The following is a 19,734-nucleotide window of genomic DNA, read 5'->3' on the forward strand; positions in this document are numbered from 1 at the left end:
AACATGTTCAACAATAAATGTACTTATTACCTTACTTAGATAACTGTAACCCCTCTGCACATTCCCTTTACAATTAAATTAAATTAAAACAAAAAAGAAAAGAAAATACAAAAATACATCTTAGTACAAAGACCACAGTAATGCTGAAACATGAAATCCAATACCTCACATCTGGCATCTCATTCTCTTGCATACCTTCTTTCACAATCAAATATGTTAAGGGCTGTGGCTATTTTATAAGTATAAATACCTTTATCAGGACATTAATGTGCATCCAGCCTCTCTCAATAAAAGCAGTCGTAAACAACAATCTCATCTAAGCTGTCATGGAAGCTACCATGTTTATAACAGAAACATTCATCTACATGACAGTTCCTAAAGCCTATCTCCACATAATGGTGAGAAAGTCACCAAGCTTGAAGCAGGCCCAGGGAAATGGGTAGGTAAAAGTGAGTTACTGGAACCTTTGTAAACAGCTGGAATAATACAGTTTATTAACACATGTTAAATATTACTGGAAGATACAAAGTTTAGGATGATCAATTACATTCCTCCCAAACCACTCTCTTTCAAGGAACCCTAAAAGTTCCTGTGGGACTGGGAATGTAGTTCAATGATGGAGCACTTGGACTAGCATGTGCAAAGCCCTGAGTTTAGTCCCAAGCACCAGGAGAAAAGGGGAAAGTACTCTGACTTTTTTGTCCTATAGAATAATTTCAGCTTGGCGCTGGGAAGGTGGCTTAGTGGTAGAGTGCTTGCGTAGCATGCATGAAACCCTGGTTTCAATTCCTCAGCATCACATACACAGAAAAGGCCGGAAGTGGTGCTGTGGCTCAAGTGGTAGAGTGCTAACCTTGAAGGGAGGGGAGGGGAGGGGAAGGGGAGAGGGGAGGGGAGAGGCGGGAGGATTTCAGATAATGACCAATCTAGTTGACTATGAGAAAAAGCTGCATAACTATAAAGAATTTTTCTTAATAAACTCAATGTCTTGACAGCAGGTCCCACTGTCTCACCCTTGAGAATGGAGAGAGAGGAAGATACTGGTACCAAAAATGTCTTTAAAGCTGGTTTTTACATGGGGCCTTTAAAACAAATCTGATGTTCAAGTGGTAGAGCACCAATCTTGAGCAAAGCAGCCAATCAAGAGTGGAAGGCTAAATTCAAGCCCCAGCACCAGTCCAGCGCACGCATACTCACCCACACACATGCACACACAGGCACACAGAGCAAATCTGACTTTATTATTTACCAGGAACTGAAGCCCTGAGGAAAGGAAAGGTAGGTCTGCAAGGTAGGCATAACAGAAATATGGAGTAAACAAAACACATCTATAGCATTAAGTGAGAATTTGTTTCATCCTGTAAAGCCCCAGAATGTTTTCATACTCTAAACCCACCTACTTCTGCACAAAGGCAGCACAAGTAGATCACTTGCAAGGAATCTGTTACAAAGAATAACATGTTATCAGAAAAATGACTGGCATTTTTAAAATAGAGCTCCTCCATCCTGCTCTCCGCATACCCCCAGGCTCCAGAAATAAACAACCTCCACTCTGAAGTCCAAGTTGAAGGATAAACACTGGCCAGGTTGAGATTCAGCTCCTGTTAGCTGTTTGTGCTAGGTCTATGGATATTTGAGCAATGGATGTGATCATGTTTTTCTTTTTCTCCAGCACCATTTTATCCTAAGGCATGAAGTAAGAATAATGTGAACATTAGTCAGGACTGCTGATTGACAGACCCAAGTGGCCAAGCACCTGTTGAACTCCAAAGACCATGTCTTAAAACCTATAATAAGAACACTGTTCTGCCCCTCCACCTCAGCAGTTCACCCTAACCACCTGTCCCTCAAGCTTACCCCAGACACCCAAGTGAACAGGAGAGCTGTTCTCTGTCTGAACTGTGCCCTCCTTCCCTGTGACCCTGCTAAGGCTCCCTGACTCAATTCTGGAGACATTGTACCCTAGCTGTGCCAGGCACTCTGGTTTGCTTTCTACATCTTGCTGTTCTCCACATTTTTCTTTAATGAGTATTTCTTAACTCAGAGAAAAAAAAAAAACTTTAATATAATTATCTCTTTTCCTCTGATTCCAAAAATAACCTATGTTCATTATTTTAAAAAATACCCTATTAATACAGAATCCTGTAATAGAAGTAAGTCTCTAATAATCCCATCTCCCTGCAACAACTCATTGGTATATTGTAAATGTTTCCAGAGTGTTTTCTATGATCCTACCCACACAACACATTTATATATTTACAATCTGCCAAGTTAATGTTCTCAGAGATAACACCTTTACTCATAGATCAATGGAGCACAATTATCATAACAATAATTTATACTTTTAAATGGGCCACTTTAAATCCTTACTATCAGTAGAATGGGAAACAAATATCAATACCATAGTAATAATTGGAGATGCACTCCCATGTGAGCTCCACAGCCACCAGAGAAGAACTAAGGCTCTTTAGTAAGCAGTCATCAGGAAAAGAATAGACACACATCAGAATCCAAGATTATGTTGCTAGAAACAAGTCTGTTCCCTCCCTCTTCCTGTTTGATGCTACAGAAAACTAGGCTACCATTGGTCCCTTCCCTCTGCTCAGAATCTCCTCACCACTCCCAAACTCCACCTTCAGCTTTGGCAGAAACCCTAACAAAGGAGGGTGCAGTTCCATTCGTTAACCAAACACCCTTCTAAATTAATCCAGAATGTTTAATCCTGAATGATGGCTCCAACATTTCATTCCTACTTTTCTAACAGGTCTTAAACAGGCTCTACCACCCAAAAATACTATTTTTAAACTTCAGTTCAAAGCCTTTTCCCATATATAAATGCATTTTCCCTCAACATTACTCAGAGGATGAATACATTTATTCACTTGCCCCATTGGACTGATGATAAGAGTGTTTATGGCTGGCCAATGATAGTTACAAACAAGTGTAATGCGGGTCCAGTCAATGAGGTGGGAAAGAGTCAGGTAATAACATTTCTTACAACCCCAAAGTTCCTTCTATCCTACCATTGTACCATCTGCTAATTAATAAATATTTTTTTTCATTTCTATCAACTTCTTTCCATTTATATCTATGGAATCATTTTCTTCTCAAAGAATTCCTCCAGGGGCTGGGAAGGTAGCTCAGTGGTAGAGTGCATGCCTTGCAAGCATGAGGCTCTGGGTTCGATTCCTCAGCACCACATAAACAGAAAAAGCCGGAAGTGGCGCTGTGGCTCCAGTGGTAGAGCACTAGCCTTGAGCTGAAGAGCTGAGGGACAGCACCCAGACCCAAAGTTCAGGTCCCATGACTGGCAAAAAATAAAGAAAGAAAGAAAGAATTCCTACAGTATCCTGGGTAACTATGATACTTTATTTAAAACTTCACACTTTACTACTGTGAATTTTAATATCAAAGTGATCATGTACCTTAATATGAATGAGCCTCACAATGCTTTAGCCCCTTGTTTCTAATAGCCATCACTCTCAGTCATGTCAGGTTTTTTTGTGATAACATAGCAACATTTGTGACAACACCTTGAAACTCATCACATGAAATCTCGCCATCTCTTATGTCAGAGGCTGTGTACCCTGTGTGACCAATCACACTTCCTACCACCTCTCCTATATTCAGAGTGGCATGTCCATGGCTCAGCCTTTCAGCTCCAACTTGTCCTTATCCCCATCTAGATGTATGTAACCACATATCACCAGCTCCCAAGCCTTAACATTCTCAAACAATGGTTAAAAACTTATTAATACTTCTGAAAATAAAGGCATCACTTAATCTTGCTAGTGGGATACCTAATGGGCTCCCTCAGAATAATACCCTAGTCTTTATACAAAATTTAATTCTAAATTAAATTACCAACTGACTGTAATGAAAATCATAAAACTTTTAGAACAAAACAGAGAGAAAGTTTTCGGCTGGAGGGCTAGGCAATGAGTTCTCAGACTTGATGCCAAAAACATGATCATAAAAGGGAAAGCTAATAAACTGGACTGTAGCAAAAATTAAGACTTTTGGCTCTGCTAAAAGTTTTACTCTGTTAAAGAGAATAAAAAATAAGCTAGAGATATGGAGAAAATAGGGGCTAGGAAGGTGGCTCAGTGGTAGAGCGCTTGCCTTGCATGCATGAGGCCCTGGGTTCGATTCTCCAGCACCACATAAACAAAAAGGAAAAAAAAGTCAGAAGTAGCACTGTGGCTCAAGTGGTAGAGCGCTAGCCTTGAGCTGAAGAGCTGAGGGACAGGGCCCAGGCCCAGAGTTCAGGCCCCACAACCGGACCCCCCCAAAAAAAAAGAAAAGAAGAAGAAAAGAAAAGGAGAAAATATTTGCAAACTACATACCTAACAAAACACTTGTATCTAGAACAAAGAATCCCCACGTCTCAATGATAAAACAGAACTGGGTACTCTAATTACAAAATGAGACAACAGTCATGAACTAACATTTCCCTTAAGAGGAAGTATGGATGGCAAATAACCACATGAAAAGATGTCCAACTAATTCAATAAGTAAAATAATGAGATCAATATATACCTATTATAAATGACTGAAATAACCATGTGAACACCAAATGCTAGTGAAGCTGCAGAGAAACTAGACTGAAGGTGAGAACATAACATGATATCACCACTTGGAAAATAGCTGAGCAATTTTCCCTCTGAGCATTTCTCCCACAGAAAGGAAAATTTAAATTAACACAAAAGCCCACATATGGATATTCATAGCAGAGTTGAAATGGCAATAAATTAATCAGCTCAGTTTCATACAAGTGAAAGATTACGCAAGCTATAATACACACATATGTGGGACACTACTCAACAATAAAAAGGGACAAACTTTGTTGTATGCATCATTTGCTCTCATTTACTCATCTCTTTCATTCAAAGCTAGCAATCCACTTGAGCCACACCTCCGCTTCCTCTTGGCAAATTCTTTTGCTAACCTCACCTATGTAGATCCAACTACCCCATCTGTACTAAGCCTGATCTACTTTTCAAAGGCCCAAAGCCCATCTCAGTCCAATGCCTTAATATTCATCTGAAGAAAGCAATCATCAAGTCCACTATCCTCTTAACCCTTCTTCATCCATTATGGATAAGAAGCAAAAGGGGCTCCACTCTCTGTAAATTCTCTTCGCTTTTGTTCTATCAAGAATTTTTTCAACTCACAAATCCTAACTAACTCCAACTAACTGAATGCTTGAGAATTCTCTATCTTAAAACAAGTCTAGTCCTAACTTGTGCTCTTCAAAATACCATGACTCCATCTATGAATGTCTCTCTCTCTCCCTCACTCCCTCTATTCTTTCCTTTCTTTCTCAAACTCCTCAATGCTTCTGTTGATATTGATCGTGCTTGGGAATCACCGACTCCATCAGTTTCTCTGAAAAAAAAAATTACTCTCCCCTCAGCTATGAACATTTCATTTACAATCTCCATCAGTTTTGTCCTTAAGGGGAAAAAAATGTGTGTGTGAGCAACACAGGCTGTAACCACCATTCTCTAAGCTTCAGACATTTCTCCCCTGAACTATCCCTTCATCTTCAACCTGCCTGAGATCCAGGTATGACTTGTACAGGCCATGCCCATCCAGACAGGCACCCAGCACAAGCACATGACAAAATTCAAATCCTGGTTCCTGTCCTCTCAAAAACCTGCTTCTCCTGTCTCTAGTGCCCATCTCATTGCATAGTCCACCAACTCCCCACCATCCAGGAGTGGTACCCTGAAGTCAAACTCCTCCCTCTCTTTCACAAATGACATCCAGGAGGCCAGTTCTGTTGGTTATATCTCTGAAACTGCCTTCTGCCAGCTCCACCAGCTCGGTCAGCACCCCTGTGTAGGATCGTGCTTGCCCAATAGGCTACAGTAAGAACCATACACTTCATCATCACGCCTGCAGAGGTGGCTTCATAACACACTGGGTGAGTCATGTCACATCCGCTAAAACAGTGCCGTGCCTTCCTTCTACTCTCAAATCAATGAACACCAGACACCCCAGCATGGCACATATGCCCTCCATGCTACAGGGCCAGCCCACATTTCCAAACTCTTGTTACACTGGCGCGAGGATATACCCTTACTTCCAAGCATTTCAGAGCTATGTCCTCTCTGTGCCTCCCCACATGCAGCCTCTCCTTCCATCCTTACTTTCTCCCCACCAGAAAAGTCTGAACCTGGGCTCAAAACCACCTAAGGTTATGTGCAAGAGTCCTGAAACTACACTACATTTTTCTTCTGCAAATTCTGAAAGAAGTCTATAATCCAAAGGAAGTTATAAAACCATTACGTGGTCTTTTTCCCAAAGTTCAAAGTTAGATCACATAAGTGTCTTATCTCTGATTCTGATTTATTCATCCATTCAGAAATATACACAGATGAATTCCCTAATAATGAACACTCCCAGTTTGGGTTGCTCTACTACAACTGTGTATATCCCTATTACAACATGAACTTACTTCCTTCCACATCATTATTCTAATTAGTTGTATTGTATGGCATGACTCTGAATGTCAGCTCTAGAACTTATTTACTATATGATCTTGAGCAAGTAGCTTGACATTGTTAGGCCTCACTTTCCTCAGCTATAAAATGGGGGTAGGACAGTACCTGTATCATTAGGTTGTTGGAGGGATAAACAAGAAAACATAGTCCAAAGCAATGAGTGTGTATCAGACTCATGGTAACCACTCAAATATATCGTCCATTTCAATTATTTCCTATCTGTTGTCCCCACAGACAAGGGGTCTGCACACTGCAGGACCTCACAGAATAATTTATGAATCCATAGCTACTTCATAGCTACTAAAAAGTATAAGTTGATAATGACAGGCATTCTTTTCTTTTTTTCCTCCCTTGCAACTCATACTTGAGCCATCCTTAATTGGTTATTTTTTCACCCACATTGCACAAGGCCTCACACCTTGTATATAAACCTTTGCATACCTCCCCTTCCCTCCACACACACACACACACACACACACACACACACACACAAAGCTTTCTAATCAAAATGCTGCTGACACTATTTCAAAATACCCCATTACTAATCTGTTCTAATAATTGTAGAGTTAACCCTTGCCTTCCTTTTGTTCCTATTTGGAGTAAAAATCCTTTCCACTTCGTCAACCCAAATTGCAAAATCCAAGGGCTCTTCTTTCTTAATTTAAAAGACAACAAAATAAACACTTTCCTCTTTGCCTTTCGGTCTAGCCAGTTCCTCTCACAACAGACATCCACCCAGCTCAAAGACTATACCACCTGCCTTTCTTCACTTTAACTGAGAATCCATGTCATACCTGCACATAATCAACATTACTGACACCATCTGAGTCCCAGGCCCAGCAACAGAAGATAGACAGGTTTCCGCATCTAGCCTCTTCTAGGAGTAAAGCTCTGTGTACTTCACATAGCTAACTAACCAACTTGAAACAACAGGTCAGAAGTTGAAGATGACACATGATATAAAACTGGAGAAACTTCCCAAAGCTTGAAAAACTTTACAGAGCCCAGATTCTAAGTTATTTCCATACCAGGGCCTCTAAAGAGTCCACAGCCATTGCTATTCACCAGATACTAAAAAAGGTGCTAAGGAGACTAAGATAGACAGATGGTCCTGTATAATCTCAAACAGTTCTCAGGGTCAGCAGGAGCCTGGCAATCCACTGACTGGCATACATTCATGTTTGCTTCTGTGCACTCTCATTATGACGCCCACTAGTCAGTTTACCCCCAGCATCTTGTGATACTGTGAAGCAAGCAAAGGGGCAATTCCAAGGCCTACATCTTGGCTGGCAAGGACACAGGTCAGCAAATGTGGACAGCTAGGTCAGAGACACCTTCCACATCACCTTCTCTAGTTAAGTCTCTAGGACTAACCAGTAAGCCTAACCTTTTATTTATTTATTTGGGCCCTGAACTCTGGGCCTGGGTGCTGTCCTTCAGCTCTTCAGCTCAAGGCTAGCGCCCTACCACTTGAGCCACAGCGCCACTTCCGGCTTTTTTTCTTTTTGCTTATGTGGTGCTAAGGAAATCGAACCCAGGGCCTCAGGCATGCAAGACAAGCGCTCTACCACTGAGCCACCTTCCCAGCTCCAAGCCTAACTTTTAATAAGAAATAACTTCTTCCTGGAGCTGGCCTAAGCAAAGACCCAAAAGGTATCTGCTCACACAAGGAGAATATCACTATAATTGTCTAGCAATTCCTGGGCCTATTTTGCTCATAGGGTCCTAAGGCACTAGACCCTTCCAAGTATCTTCCTGGCTACCACTGGGGCCAGCCTTGTGATCTGCATCCTCTCTGCCATGTTATTTGAGATGTTCTCTTCCTTCCAGCCTCAGGCCAGGTGTCCTGGACTTTGATAGCCAAGAACAGGCTTCAAAAGACTAAGTGGAAGGTGATCATCTTCAAAGAGCCTCAGCCTTCCCAGAAATCTTTGGCACATAGCCCTGACCTCAGGTCAGTTTCTTGCAAATGAACTTGTAACAGCTCCATGAGGGCAGGGACTGTGTCAGTCTGGTTCATAGTATCCCTGACGAATCCTAAGCAATGAACTGGAATACAGCTGGTGCTCAATGATGATTTGTCAAAATGATGCCCAATGGCCTGTATCAAAGAAAGAACAAAAAATCCAGTGGGAAGACCCCAGACTAGTGAGACCTAGATTTAGAACTTTCTAGTTGCACCATCTTCAATGCCCAACTACAAGAAGCCATGTTACCCTGTCAGCCTCCCCATCCATAAGTGGGGATCACCACCTCAGAGCACTGTTCGGAGCATTAGTTGGAAATTATATGTAAAACCTTTAGCATAGTACAAGACAAAGAATACTTCTTTGTTTTCAGCTCATAAATACTTATGTCGCCCTCACTGTATGCCAGCTGCTGTTCAAATTTGAAGTTGGAAGGATGTCCCATATCACAATTACTTCATTTAATTCTATGATGACCCTATAAAGTAGGATCTATTTAACTCTCTTTTGCAGCTGAGGAAGTTGAGATATTGAGGAGTAAGGAAACTTGTCCAAAGTCTGAGATCTGCAAGTGCAGGACCAGGATTTGTATTAATTATAAACTCCAAATTATAAAAGGCTGTGCCTGCCCTTAGGGCCAACAATCAATAAAAACAAGTTTCTATGTGAACCTTCATTTGATTTGGAAAGTGTCTAACCACCTTACAAGTCTGGTGTGTTTAATTAAAGAAAGAAGTAGATGCAGGTATCCCCATGGTTCCCTGCTTTGTTTTGTCTTCTTTTCAACTATGTCCTACTCCCCTAAAATCCAATTTCAGAGAAGCTTGTTGACTAAGAACTTCTCTCTCATCTTGTCCTCCTGCCATCTCCTCCCCCACTATCTACCAGAAAAAGAAACACCCAACTATGCAAAAATAAGATAAGAAATGAAAGGGAAAGACAGACAGAAAAGAGAAAGCCCACAGCAGCAAGCATTAATGTGCCCTTAGGGACAAAGTTAAAGGTGGTCTTAACCCTTCCATCTAATAATCTTGTAAGAACAACTAATACACATTAGGGAGCCCAAGGCAAATGCAATCTATCCATATAGACCAACTACATAAAGTCTCAGATGCCCCAAAGACCAAAGTAACAGAGAGAAATTAGCTATCTCATCATCATAAAAGAGCATTCCATTTTCCCCCCAAGATTGCATTTGCTCTACTGTCAACCAGGAAGGAAATTTCATTACTAAAGTAAATCACTTGACCTTGCTTCACCAATGGCTCAGGTTTAGTGACATCACAAAGCACTCTACAAATGCTCAGAAATACTGGAATAATGACCTCAAGGGGAGGGGGGAGGAATTAAAAACAAAACCAAACAAAAAACAAAAACACTACTTGGTATTTCACTCATGGAATTATTTTGATTTTACTATATAGAATCCCAAGTGCTTAAAATACTTTCATTTTCAAATCCCTTAGTGAAAAAGTAGGCTCTTATGATCTTTAGAACCACTGATTCCTGGTCTGGTTTGTGTTCTGATTCATGTCTATATGATGTAGAACAGGCCAGAAGCCAAGGAACAGTAGCTTTGGCCCCCACACTGCTGACCTCACTAAGAAGCTCCCAGATCAACTTTCCCTCATCCTCAGAGTCCCAGAAAAGGGTAGAGGCAGCTCTCAGGCACATACGGCATTCTCTTCTGAAGAGGGTCATTCTCCACTTCCCAGAACCCAGCCAACTGCCGTGTTTCACTTTAAGGCAGCAGTAGAAATTCTACCAAGTTAACCAAAGAGAAGAAAGCAAATGGGATGTTTTTCCCCCCAGGGAGATGGGGGTAGCTGCAGGGCCAGAACCCAAATGCCATCTTAAACTACAATGGGGAACCAAAATCCTGCAGGCTGTATGGACTACCTACTGAAAATCTACATCAGCAAGACTGTTCTTCACAAGCAGCTAAAATTTCTACTGCCTCTCCTTCAAAAGGACTGTCTCATCTTAAATCAGGTTGGCCACAAATACAGTCAGGCAAAGGAATAAATACTACAAAAACATGTACAACCAGGAAGCACTCAGAATCTGTTATCTAGGGTGCTAAAGACATGTTCCTAAACACACACCACATTTCCCAATAAATGATCATCTGACTGAATTAAAAGTACTACAAGAACTATATACCGCACCACAACATGGAAATGTCTCAAGAATACTTTCACAACATCTTCTTCACCATTGTTGTTGAAGAAAAACTGAAAAGAGGACCAAGTGTAAAACTGTTTAAGTTCACTATTCATCAAATAACTAAAATCCAAAACCTCTCATTGTTCAGTTTCCTAGCCTGCTGCCTCTAAAATCTAGCTCCCAACACAAGAGCTGTCACACAATTATTTTTACATAAAAGTGCTTTTATGATTGACTTACAGGCAAATTGTTTAAATCTACCATGGCTATCTAAAAAGAAAAATCTTAGTGGAGAAGCTATAGAAAAAATTAATGTTTGCTCTTAATTATGTCTCAGTCCACTCCAGAAGGGGCAGTTGGTATTCCTAGTGAGAAACATAGTGCAAAAATTATTCTAATCACCATCTAATACCATTATTTTAGATGCCAATATTTTAGAGTAAATCTAATTCCCCTTGGTCATAGGGCTTAAACTAGGCATGGGCACTGTCCTTAGGCTTTTTTTTATTCAAGGCTAGCTCTCTACCACTTTGAGCCACAGCCCCACTTCCAGTCTTTGAGTGATTAATTGGAGATAAGAGTCGTATGGGACTTTTCTGCCCCAGCTGGCTTCAACAATCCAGATCTCAGCCTTCTGAGTAGCTAGGGTTACAGGCATGGGACACCAGCGCTTGGCATAATACTATTATTTTAGATTAAAACAATTTATGGATAAGTAAGTGGGAGCTGTACAAGATAGTGTCCCAAAGCCACCCTTCAGTACATGCAATAAAGTCATCTTCAAAAAAGGCTTGAAGATTAAAGTGCTTTTTAAAGACAGGTGCTTCATCTTCAGGTAGGAAGACAAGCTTCTGAGAACATGCACAGGACCCAAAGCCTGAGAGAGAAACAGACATACACCACCTAAGGCCCTGAAACTGTCCACCCACAGCAGCCAAGGTGTTTCATCCTTACTCCATTTCACTAGATAACAAAGGTGATTCTTTGACTACAAAAGATCAAGAGACTCTAAAACAGTGCTGAAGATTCGGATCCCCTTCTCTCCCTCCTCACTCCTGGTATGACAGGCTGAGAGGCTCTAATACTGCCGAAAGCAAAACTGTCCATGTTTCCATTACATCATCCATGTTGGAAGGGGAGGGCAGGCGGGAGCACAGCTGGTGGCAGCTGCACCACCATCTGCTTTCCCCTCAGCAGCCTCTGCTAGTTTGAGCTGTAGCCTCCTACAGCTCCTGATAGAGAAGTGCAGGATTAAAAGTACAACACCCTATTATGGAGAAGAGTTGAAATTACTTAGAAATAAATCACTCCTGTAATAAGTTAACAACCTCAGGCAGTTGCTGAGCCAGTTCTCCTTGAGTTTAGGTTATTTGTTTGCATCTCTTTAGAGTCTGCTACAGTGCAAACTCTGTCAACTCAATGTGCCCAATTAAGACAAGCAGTATGTACAAGTAATCACCTGCCATCTGTTTCCCAAAAGGTAAGCAGCCAAAAAGTACACATCTTCAGCTGGAAGCATTTACAGAAGAAAAAGAGAATGCCCAAACTAGCCAATCTCAGGCTAATCAGGACCAGTGGGTGGGCACTTGTTGCTGCTGCCTTTGGATGCTAGGCCATCTACTGAACTGTTCTCAGCCTCCTGCACCTTGGACTTTCCTTCATTTCATACTGTAAGATGCCGGTATTTAAAAGGGGAGACTAGGGAGAATACCCTGGGGTTTGAGGAAGGAGGGAATGTCTTTTCTAACCACTCAACTGCAAACCAACAGCTGAGCTGCAAATGGCTATTCTGGGGTCTGATGAAACCTACACATGTGTTTTATCTTCTTTTTTTTGGTCGGTCATGGGACTTGAACTCTAGGCTTGGGTGCTGTCATTGCACTCTTCAGCTCAAGGCGAGCGCTCTACCACTTGAGCCACAGCGCTACTTCCAGTTTTTCTAGTAGTTTATTGGAGATAAGAATCTCACAGATTTTCCTGCCTAGGCTGACTTTGAACAGCGATCCTCAGATCTCAGCCTCTTGAGTAGCTAGGATTATGGGCGTGAGCCACCTGCGCCCAGCATGTGTTTTATCTTGACCTGCACAAGGTTTTTGTGTTTTTTTTTAAGTGATGGCTTTTTTTAAAGGTAGATTTCATATAAACATCTAGATTATGAAGTATTTTCTCTGTGTGTGTGTGTGTGTGTGTGTGTGTGCGTGCGTGTGCGTGCGCGTGCGCGTGCGCGCAAGTGAGAAGTAATCAAGATATCTGATGGCAACAGTCCCCATTGCTCCATAGCACCAGTTATCTGGAACTAAGTGGCAGAATTCCCTTTAGACAGAGCCTATGTGCAATGAAGAACTTGGAAGAGTCAAGGCAGTGATTTCCCAGTGGTCTTTTACTGACTCTCCTCTTTAGTTCCCTGGATGATGAATTATAATTCTGCAAAGATCATCCAACACAACACAATAAATAAAGCTCGCTAGAAGGCCAGCTAAATCCATTCCCTGCCACTACACACAGCAGGCTGTAGGATTTCAGAGGAGTGTTCCAGGCCACTTACCATACATTTTGCCTTCGTCTGATAAGATGATTTTTCTTCTCCCACATGGCGGGTAGATAGCCAGCGCCTCCTGAAAGCTCTGCTCAATGTCAGGGCTCCAGACCCCTTCCGCATCGTTGTCAATCGGCTTATCTGCAGAGTCACTCATCCTTTCCATGTTTTCGGCAGGGCTTTCGCTGCCGCTCCAGCTGCTGGGCTCAATTTTGGCGGTTGGATTTTCCAAGCCAAAGCCTGGAGTCTTTTCAAGAAAATAAACCTTGAAGAGAAATCACAAAATAGTGTAAGAACATGGTAACCACAAACATGCTGCTCTTGCTAGTTCTACTGCAAGTTTCAGTTGCCAGTTTTTCTTACAGAATAACTCTTAAAAAATTTGAGATCTATGCGGCTTTTGAACTCCACATATATATATGGTATGCAACACTCCTATTAAGACAGTAGGCAGAGACTGGATCATCTTCACCAAAGAGATTTCTTCTTCCAAGGATAGTACGTTCTTGGTTACAGGCCTTCAGAGATTCATCCGAAAACCATTTACCAAGTGCCTACTATCTACTAGGGGGCACACTGATCAATGAAAGCCAAGTTTCCATAGCATAACAAGCTATTTATAACAAAATGATGGGGGAGAATGGTGAAAGGGATGACACTGTACTCAAACTCACATGGTGAATTAAAACCGCCTTATACTACTTAAAGATATTTTTTAAAGGGGAAGAGTAAAAGATGTCAACCTTATTGTAATAACTGGTATCTTGGGAGAGAGGGGGATCCTGAGGCTTGAACACAGGGCCCGGCCTCTGTCCCTGAACTTCTTTTTCTCAAGGCTAGTGCTCTACTACTTGAGTCACAGTGCCACTTCCAGCTTTTTCTGAGTAGTTTATTAACAATAAGAGTCTCACAGACTTTCCTCCCTGGGCTGGCTTCAAACTACAATCCTCAGATCTCAGCCTCCTGAGTAGCTAGGAATACACCAATTCCAGTCTATAACTGGTATCTTAAATAAATGGTCAAACCATGCCAACAGGAGATCACCAAGATGCAAGAGGGTAGCAGGAACCAAGAAGAAGAGAATAGATAGACTCTATTATCACAATTACTCATCCTACTTAATCACCAATGCAAGCTGACCAGTACTATGGCATTTATGTTTTAGGATCTTACCCTGACTACACCCTGAGCTAACTTGGCCACTGTCAATCTCTTGAATCTTAAAAAATAGGTACCAAAAGTCACTGTCATTCCATTTTTCCTTCAACACCTACCACAAATGTCTGACACACTTGTGGAACTGTTCTCCACAAGAAACTGTGAAGTCTTTCATTTATTTTCCTGTAGCAGTGAAGATTATAGAACTCAAAGAAATCTTCCTTCTTGCATTTTGCATATAACCTATGGTCACAAAAGATAAGCTTTCTAAACAAATGTCACACTGGCATAACACTAGTGTGAAAATGATCTAATCCAGTACTCCCTGCTGTCTTCACACTAACATATCAATATTCTTTTGTGGGAAAGGACATCAGATCATTAACTCAAAGCCCTCTCAAGAAGAGGGAAAAGAATTGTTCCTGGGGATTGACGAGAGAGGCGCAGAGCCTCAGTAGGTAAATTATGTGGCCCCTGCTCCTACCTTTCTCGCCCCCTCAAATACACTCAATATTCCAAAGGCACCAAGAGGAAAAGCAAGTTTGGGTGGCCTAGTCCACATTCCAGGGCCATCACATGAGAGCAATAAGCCTTCTGCCCCCTCCCAATCTGTCCCCTGAGCTTCCCAGCCTATCTCCACAGATCTCAGGTATAAACACTCTGAAGCACATTCAGATTGCAAAATCAATGGTCTGACTAATGGGTGCTTTTGGCTTCTCACCCTGACAGGTTTTTTGATTTGGCAACATTTAGATTTTTATAAAGAGAAAACGAACCCTTGGTTGCCTGGCTTTAAATGCTAACTACTGATCCATAAAAGAATTTGTCAGCAAAATATTTACTACTCCTACCACCACATGTACATTTACATAGGACTTCAAAAATTGCCAAATGCTAAAGTATAAATTATGCCACAAGAAAGGGTTTTGTGACTGACCCCCAGATGAACTCTACAATGACTGCAGTGTGAGCCTTTTGAATTCTCAAAGTATTACAGTTTGTGTTGGGATCTAGAAGTCCTATAAAATTCAAGCTGAACTGCACACCACCCTTGAGTCTGTTTGAGCAGAACAAGAGGGGACTCTTCAGCAGTGGTTAGCCTGACTTCTCAAGTAAACCAAGAAACAAAAACAAAGCAATAGAGACATATAGAATCATGGGCCAGGCCTTGAGCCCTGAGCAGCTCAGACAGAAGAATGTTTTAGTTCCAAAGAACCATGCTTTAAGATATGTAGTAGAAGCTACATAGGGAAGGACTGGAATCTTGGATAGTGAAGGCTAACACAAGGGACAAGATCTTTGTTTGTCTTCAATAAACTTTACCATGCAGCTGAAAGCCACAGCCTCCAGACCAAAACATCTTACAACAATGCTTCAAGATCCTTCTAAAACATCTCATAGCCAGTGTATGCCTGAATAGCACTAACGAAAATGAATTACTACCTCCTCAGTATTGCTCACTCTCACAATGCATTTTGAAATACTTCCATTATTGAGATTAATATTCATTTCTTGACTTAACTTTTACCCATCTGTCAACTTCTATCCATCCGTCCCTTGAGGGTATATTCATCCCTTAGAGCTAATCTCAACACCCATTTAGGTAAGACAGGAAACATCCTCAGGCTCCTAAAGGCCTTTCAGACCAGACATCAATCTCCCTGCACACCCTTCATAAACGGATTCATTTGTCCACAGCCCTTAACATATATCGATAACCTTTTTAAAGTTGTTTCTAAGATTAAGAGTCCCACGTCCTTGGTTGTTTTTTTTTAGAGAATTTAACACTAGTGAGTATTAATTAATCTAACTACTCAGGAAGCATGAACGCTCTTCTAAACGTTGCCATGTTTTGATTCATTTACTGAAAAAGGAATACTGTGTCCATGCTCTTGCAATGTAGTCAACTAGAGCTCAGCAGGGTGGAATTACCTCGTCTGGCTATGGACCAGCACAAAGCCCCATAAACCACTAGATACATAATCCACATACCTACTCAGGCCTTGGTTTTACAACCCAATTGTAAGATGAAGCCCTGTATGGGCAGAGAGTTTCCGATCACAAGATTGGAGCTGGCTAAAAGAAGCTCCGGTACCAGATACCAAAATAACTATTCTGGCATTCCATTCCTCAGCTCAAAATCCACCTCATCCTGGAAACTTTCCCTACAGCTAGCTAGCAGCTCTGAGAAGACCAGCCACACTTAAGTATCTGAAAAACATGTGGAACTAGTTAACTACCACTCATTGTGACCCAATTTTGAATGTATAGCAATTAGCACCTGCTTATCACTAACAAGATGATGTAATTAACTGGACATGGCAGCATACACCTGTAATCCCAGGCAAGACTGAGAATCTGAGGTCAATCTGAGCTTCATAACAAAATCCTGCCCAAAAAAAAAAACACAAAACCCTGTCTAGTCAAGTAGATTGTATGGGTAATATTTGTACTTGTGTCTTCCCTTACATTCTTAGCCATGGTAGTCAGCTTCCCCTCATTTCAGTCAATGAAAAGCAAAGTACAGGAGGCAAGGTTATGTATGGGTTGGTGTGAAGACTCAACTAGGGTTGGACATGATAGTACATGCCTATAATACCAACACTTGGAAGGCTGAGAGGAGTCCAAGACCAGCCTGGGTTACATAGCAAGACCTGGAAAATTTAAGTTGGAATCATGAAAAGTTGGCTCTCTGATCCAATTTCTTTTGTATCCAATGGTTATCACTGACAAGTAATAGTTCTTCTGTGTTAAGAGAAACAATATTGGATCCTTTAAGTTTCTTTGTATTACAAACAAATGTTATTTTAAGGAGAATATTTTAACTCTTTATTGTCTTTCTTTTTGACTAATAGAGAACAAGTGATAGCCAGAGGTAACAGCTAAAATGGAGGGAAAATGGTAAAAGAATAAAGCCCAGACAGAAGCCAATCAAATGGCCATGTAAGAAATTTAAAGGGACAGAAACTGGTAAAGCAAATATGAGTGAGTAGGGTAGTAGAAATGGAAGTACAGCTAAGAACAAAGATGTCTACCAGCTCAGGAGATGTCAGGAGGAGACATGGCAGGAACCTTTGCAAGGTTTAAACATGAGTCACAGAGTTGGAGAAGTACTTAGTATATAACTCCACCATGCATTTCATGGTTTGTAGGTCACTGTGATCTTACTGAAAGCCCAAATTTTTCTCTTAGGAGAAATGTTGCCCTCCAAAAAGACAAGGAAAAGTAGCTTTACCTCTAGTATGACCTGATAACTCAAATCCACACTCCCTGTCCTTTGGGTGAACCAGATTTTAAGCACGATGACAAAAGCTTTTGCCTTCAGATCTTTAGCTACTGAACTGACCCCCTTGGGTATTATTTCTATTTTTAAAAGGTCCAGTGACCTAAATAAGTTACCCAAAGTCACATACGTCACAGAATTTAAATCTCAGAGTCACTTCTCCAGATGAGTGGATAGTGTGAGCTTGATACTCTCATTCCACAGTTGTAGAGAGGAAGGCAGTGCTGAATTCCCAACCCTGTCCACAACTGACATCATCAAGCACAGTCTAATTAATTCCTAATGAACAGTGATGACATTGACTCACCTCTCTGGGCAGTTGGGAGGAATGTCAGGCACTAATGATAGTTAATTGCTTTTGCATATGTAAAGTGAGGCACCTAATTATTTTCATAGCATTTCTGGCACTAACTAAACTTGCTAACAAGTGAACTGAGTAACACAGGTTGAGATCAGCAGTCTGGATTTCACAGCAACCACCAGAGAGATGGAACTGCAAAGCATATGTCATCCTCAGATAGCAACTCTCAAAGAACTCAGACCCAGAACCCAGGCAACATCTGTCAGGCAACTAGCAGCAACCTGTGGGCCTTGGTGTCATATTCTCCAATTGTCAACAGATTCCCTCTACTTTCATCAGGAAAGAGAGGATAATTACTCCTTCTCATTTTTAAAAATCACTTCAGTATCAACAGAAGCCCATCAAGAAGCCAATACCTTTTCATTAAGCCTCTGATCATGAGCAACACATTAAAGGACTTAATCTTACTATCCTGAGATTCCCTAATTTATTCTCTGCTCTATCAGTCTTAAGTACATGCCCCAGTGACAGGTCAAGAAAAACTGTGACTGACTTTATGCTCTATAGCTCTAATGGGACCACTCTGTGTTACCAGCTTAGGATAAATACCTTCCTGTCCCAGAAATGATTATTAACCACTGAGGACAGAAATCCTACCCTTCCTGTCTCCCTTCAACACCATGGATACCCAGAAGATGGTTAACAAACACTGGGAGGCACATTTCATCCCAGAAACATAAGCTTCTTTCCAGAATTTATTACAAGAAGCTATCAATATTTCAAAAGGAAATACTAATGATAACAGAGGTAACCAAGAAAACTGTAAGACTAGTTATCCAATGCCAATAGGTCTATATAGCAAATAAATGTTTCAGGTGAACTAAGCTTCCTAAAAATTAAGAAAACGAAGATAATACTCCTTCACCACTAACCTATACAAAATGTTATTTTCTCAGTTAGCATTGTTCACTATAATTTAACAATCAAAAGAGGCCCAAGCACAGTAGTAGATACCTAACTACTCAGAAGGCTGAGGCAGGAAGATAATGAGTCTGAAGCAAGCCTGGATAACATAAAATCTGTCTCAAGAGTATGTATGTTAGGTGTGGTGGCTCATGCCTGTAATCCTTATTACTCAAGGAGGCAATTAGAGGATCAAGGTTTGAGGCCAACCTGAACAAAAAGTTGCAACCTCACCTCAACCAATTAAAACTGGGCATGGTGGCTCACACCAGACATCACAGCTACAGCTACACAGAAAATGTAAATAGGAGAAATGACGTCCAAACATAAATGCAAGACTATTCAAATAATAAAGCTAAATGGGCTTGGGCATGGCTCAAGTGGCAGAGCTCCCTACTCAGCCAAGTACAAGCCCCAGAGTTCAAACCCTAGGAATAGGAGAGGGAAGACCATGGGTTGAGGGAGAGAATAGGGGTACAGAGAGGGAATGTTAGAGTGGAGGGGATTGAGGAATGGAAAGTACAGAGTTCATATTTTAAAAGACATCAACACACCAAGAGACCAATGTCATATACAGTCAGTTGATAGCCACCTTAATGATCATCTTGGAGGTCCTCTAGGGCTCAGCAGCCAACCTGCTCAGATGTGTCCCTAGTATGATTTAGAATTGCAATTTTGTTGTACCAGAAATGGCCATCCTACCATATAGAAAAAGGTTATGAGGCCAACTTCTTCTGCTTTTATGATATAGGATGATTCTCTGTTTCTAGACATGATTCCATCTACCCTGAACTATTTAGCTACACATGCTAGGGGAGGGAAAGTTAAAAGGTAAAACACAGTACACCTCT

General features: G+C 41.3%; 1 protein-coding gene across 2 annotated transcripts in view; it reads right to left on the minus strand.

Annotated features, from left to right (window-relative positions):
• Tead1 (TEA domain family member 1 (SV40 transcriptional enhancer factor)) overlaps positions 1 to 13,433 on the minus strand; it is a 177,266-nt gene extending 163,833 nt beyond the window's left edge. For both annotated transcript variants that reach the window (XM_013028807.1, XM_013028808.1), the window contains exon 1: positions 13,188 to 13,433. In XM_013028807.1, coding sequence (XP_012884261.1) covers positions 13,188 to 13,344 — 157 coding nt within the window. In that variant the 5' untranslated portion in view covers positions 13,345 to 13,433. The remainder of the gene's footprint in view (positions 1 to 13,187) is intronic.
• Positions 13,434 to 19,734: the final 6,301 nt, after the last annotated feature.

Source organism: Dipodomys ordii, unplaced genomic scaffold (genome assembly GCF_000151885.1).
Source record: "Dipodomys ordii isolate 6190 unplaced genomic scaffold, Dord_2.0 Scaffold113, whole genome shotgun sequence".
In the NCBI taxonomy this organism is placed as follows: Eukaryota; Metazoa; Chordata; class Mammalia; order Rodentia; family Heteromyidae; genus Dipodomys; species Dipodomys ordii.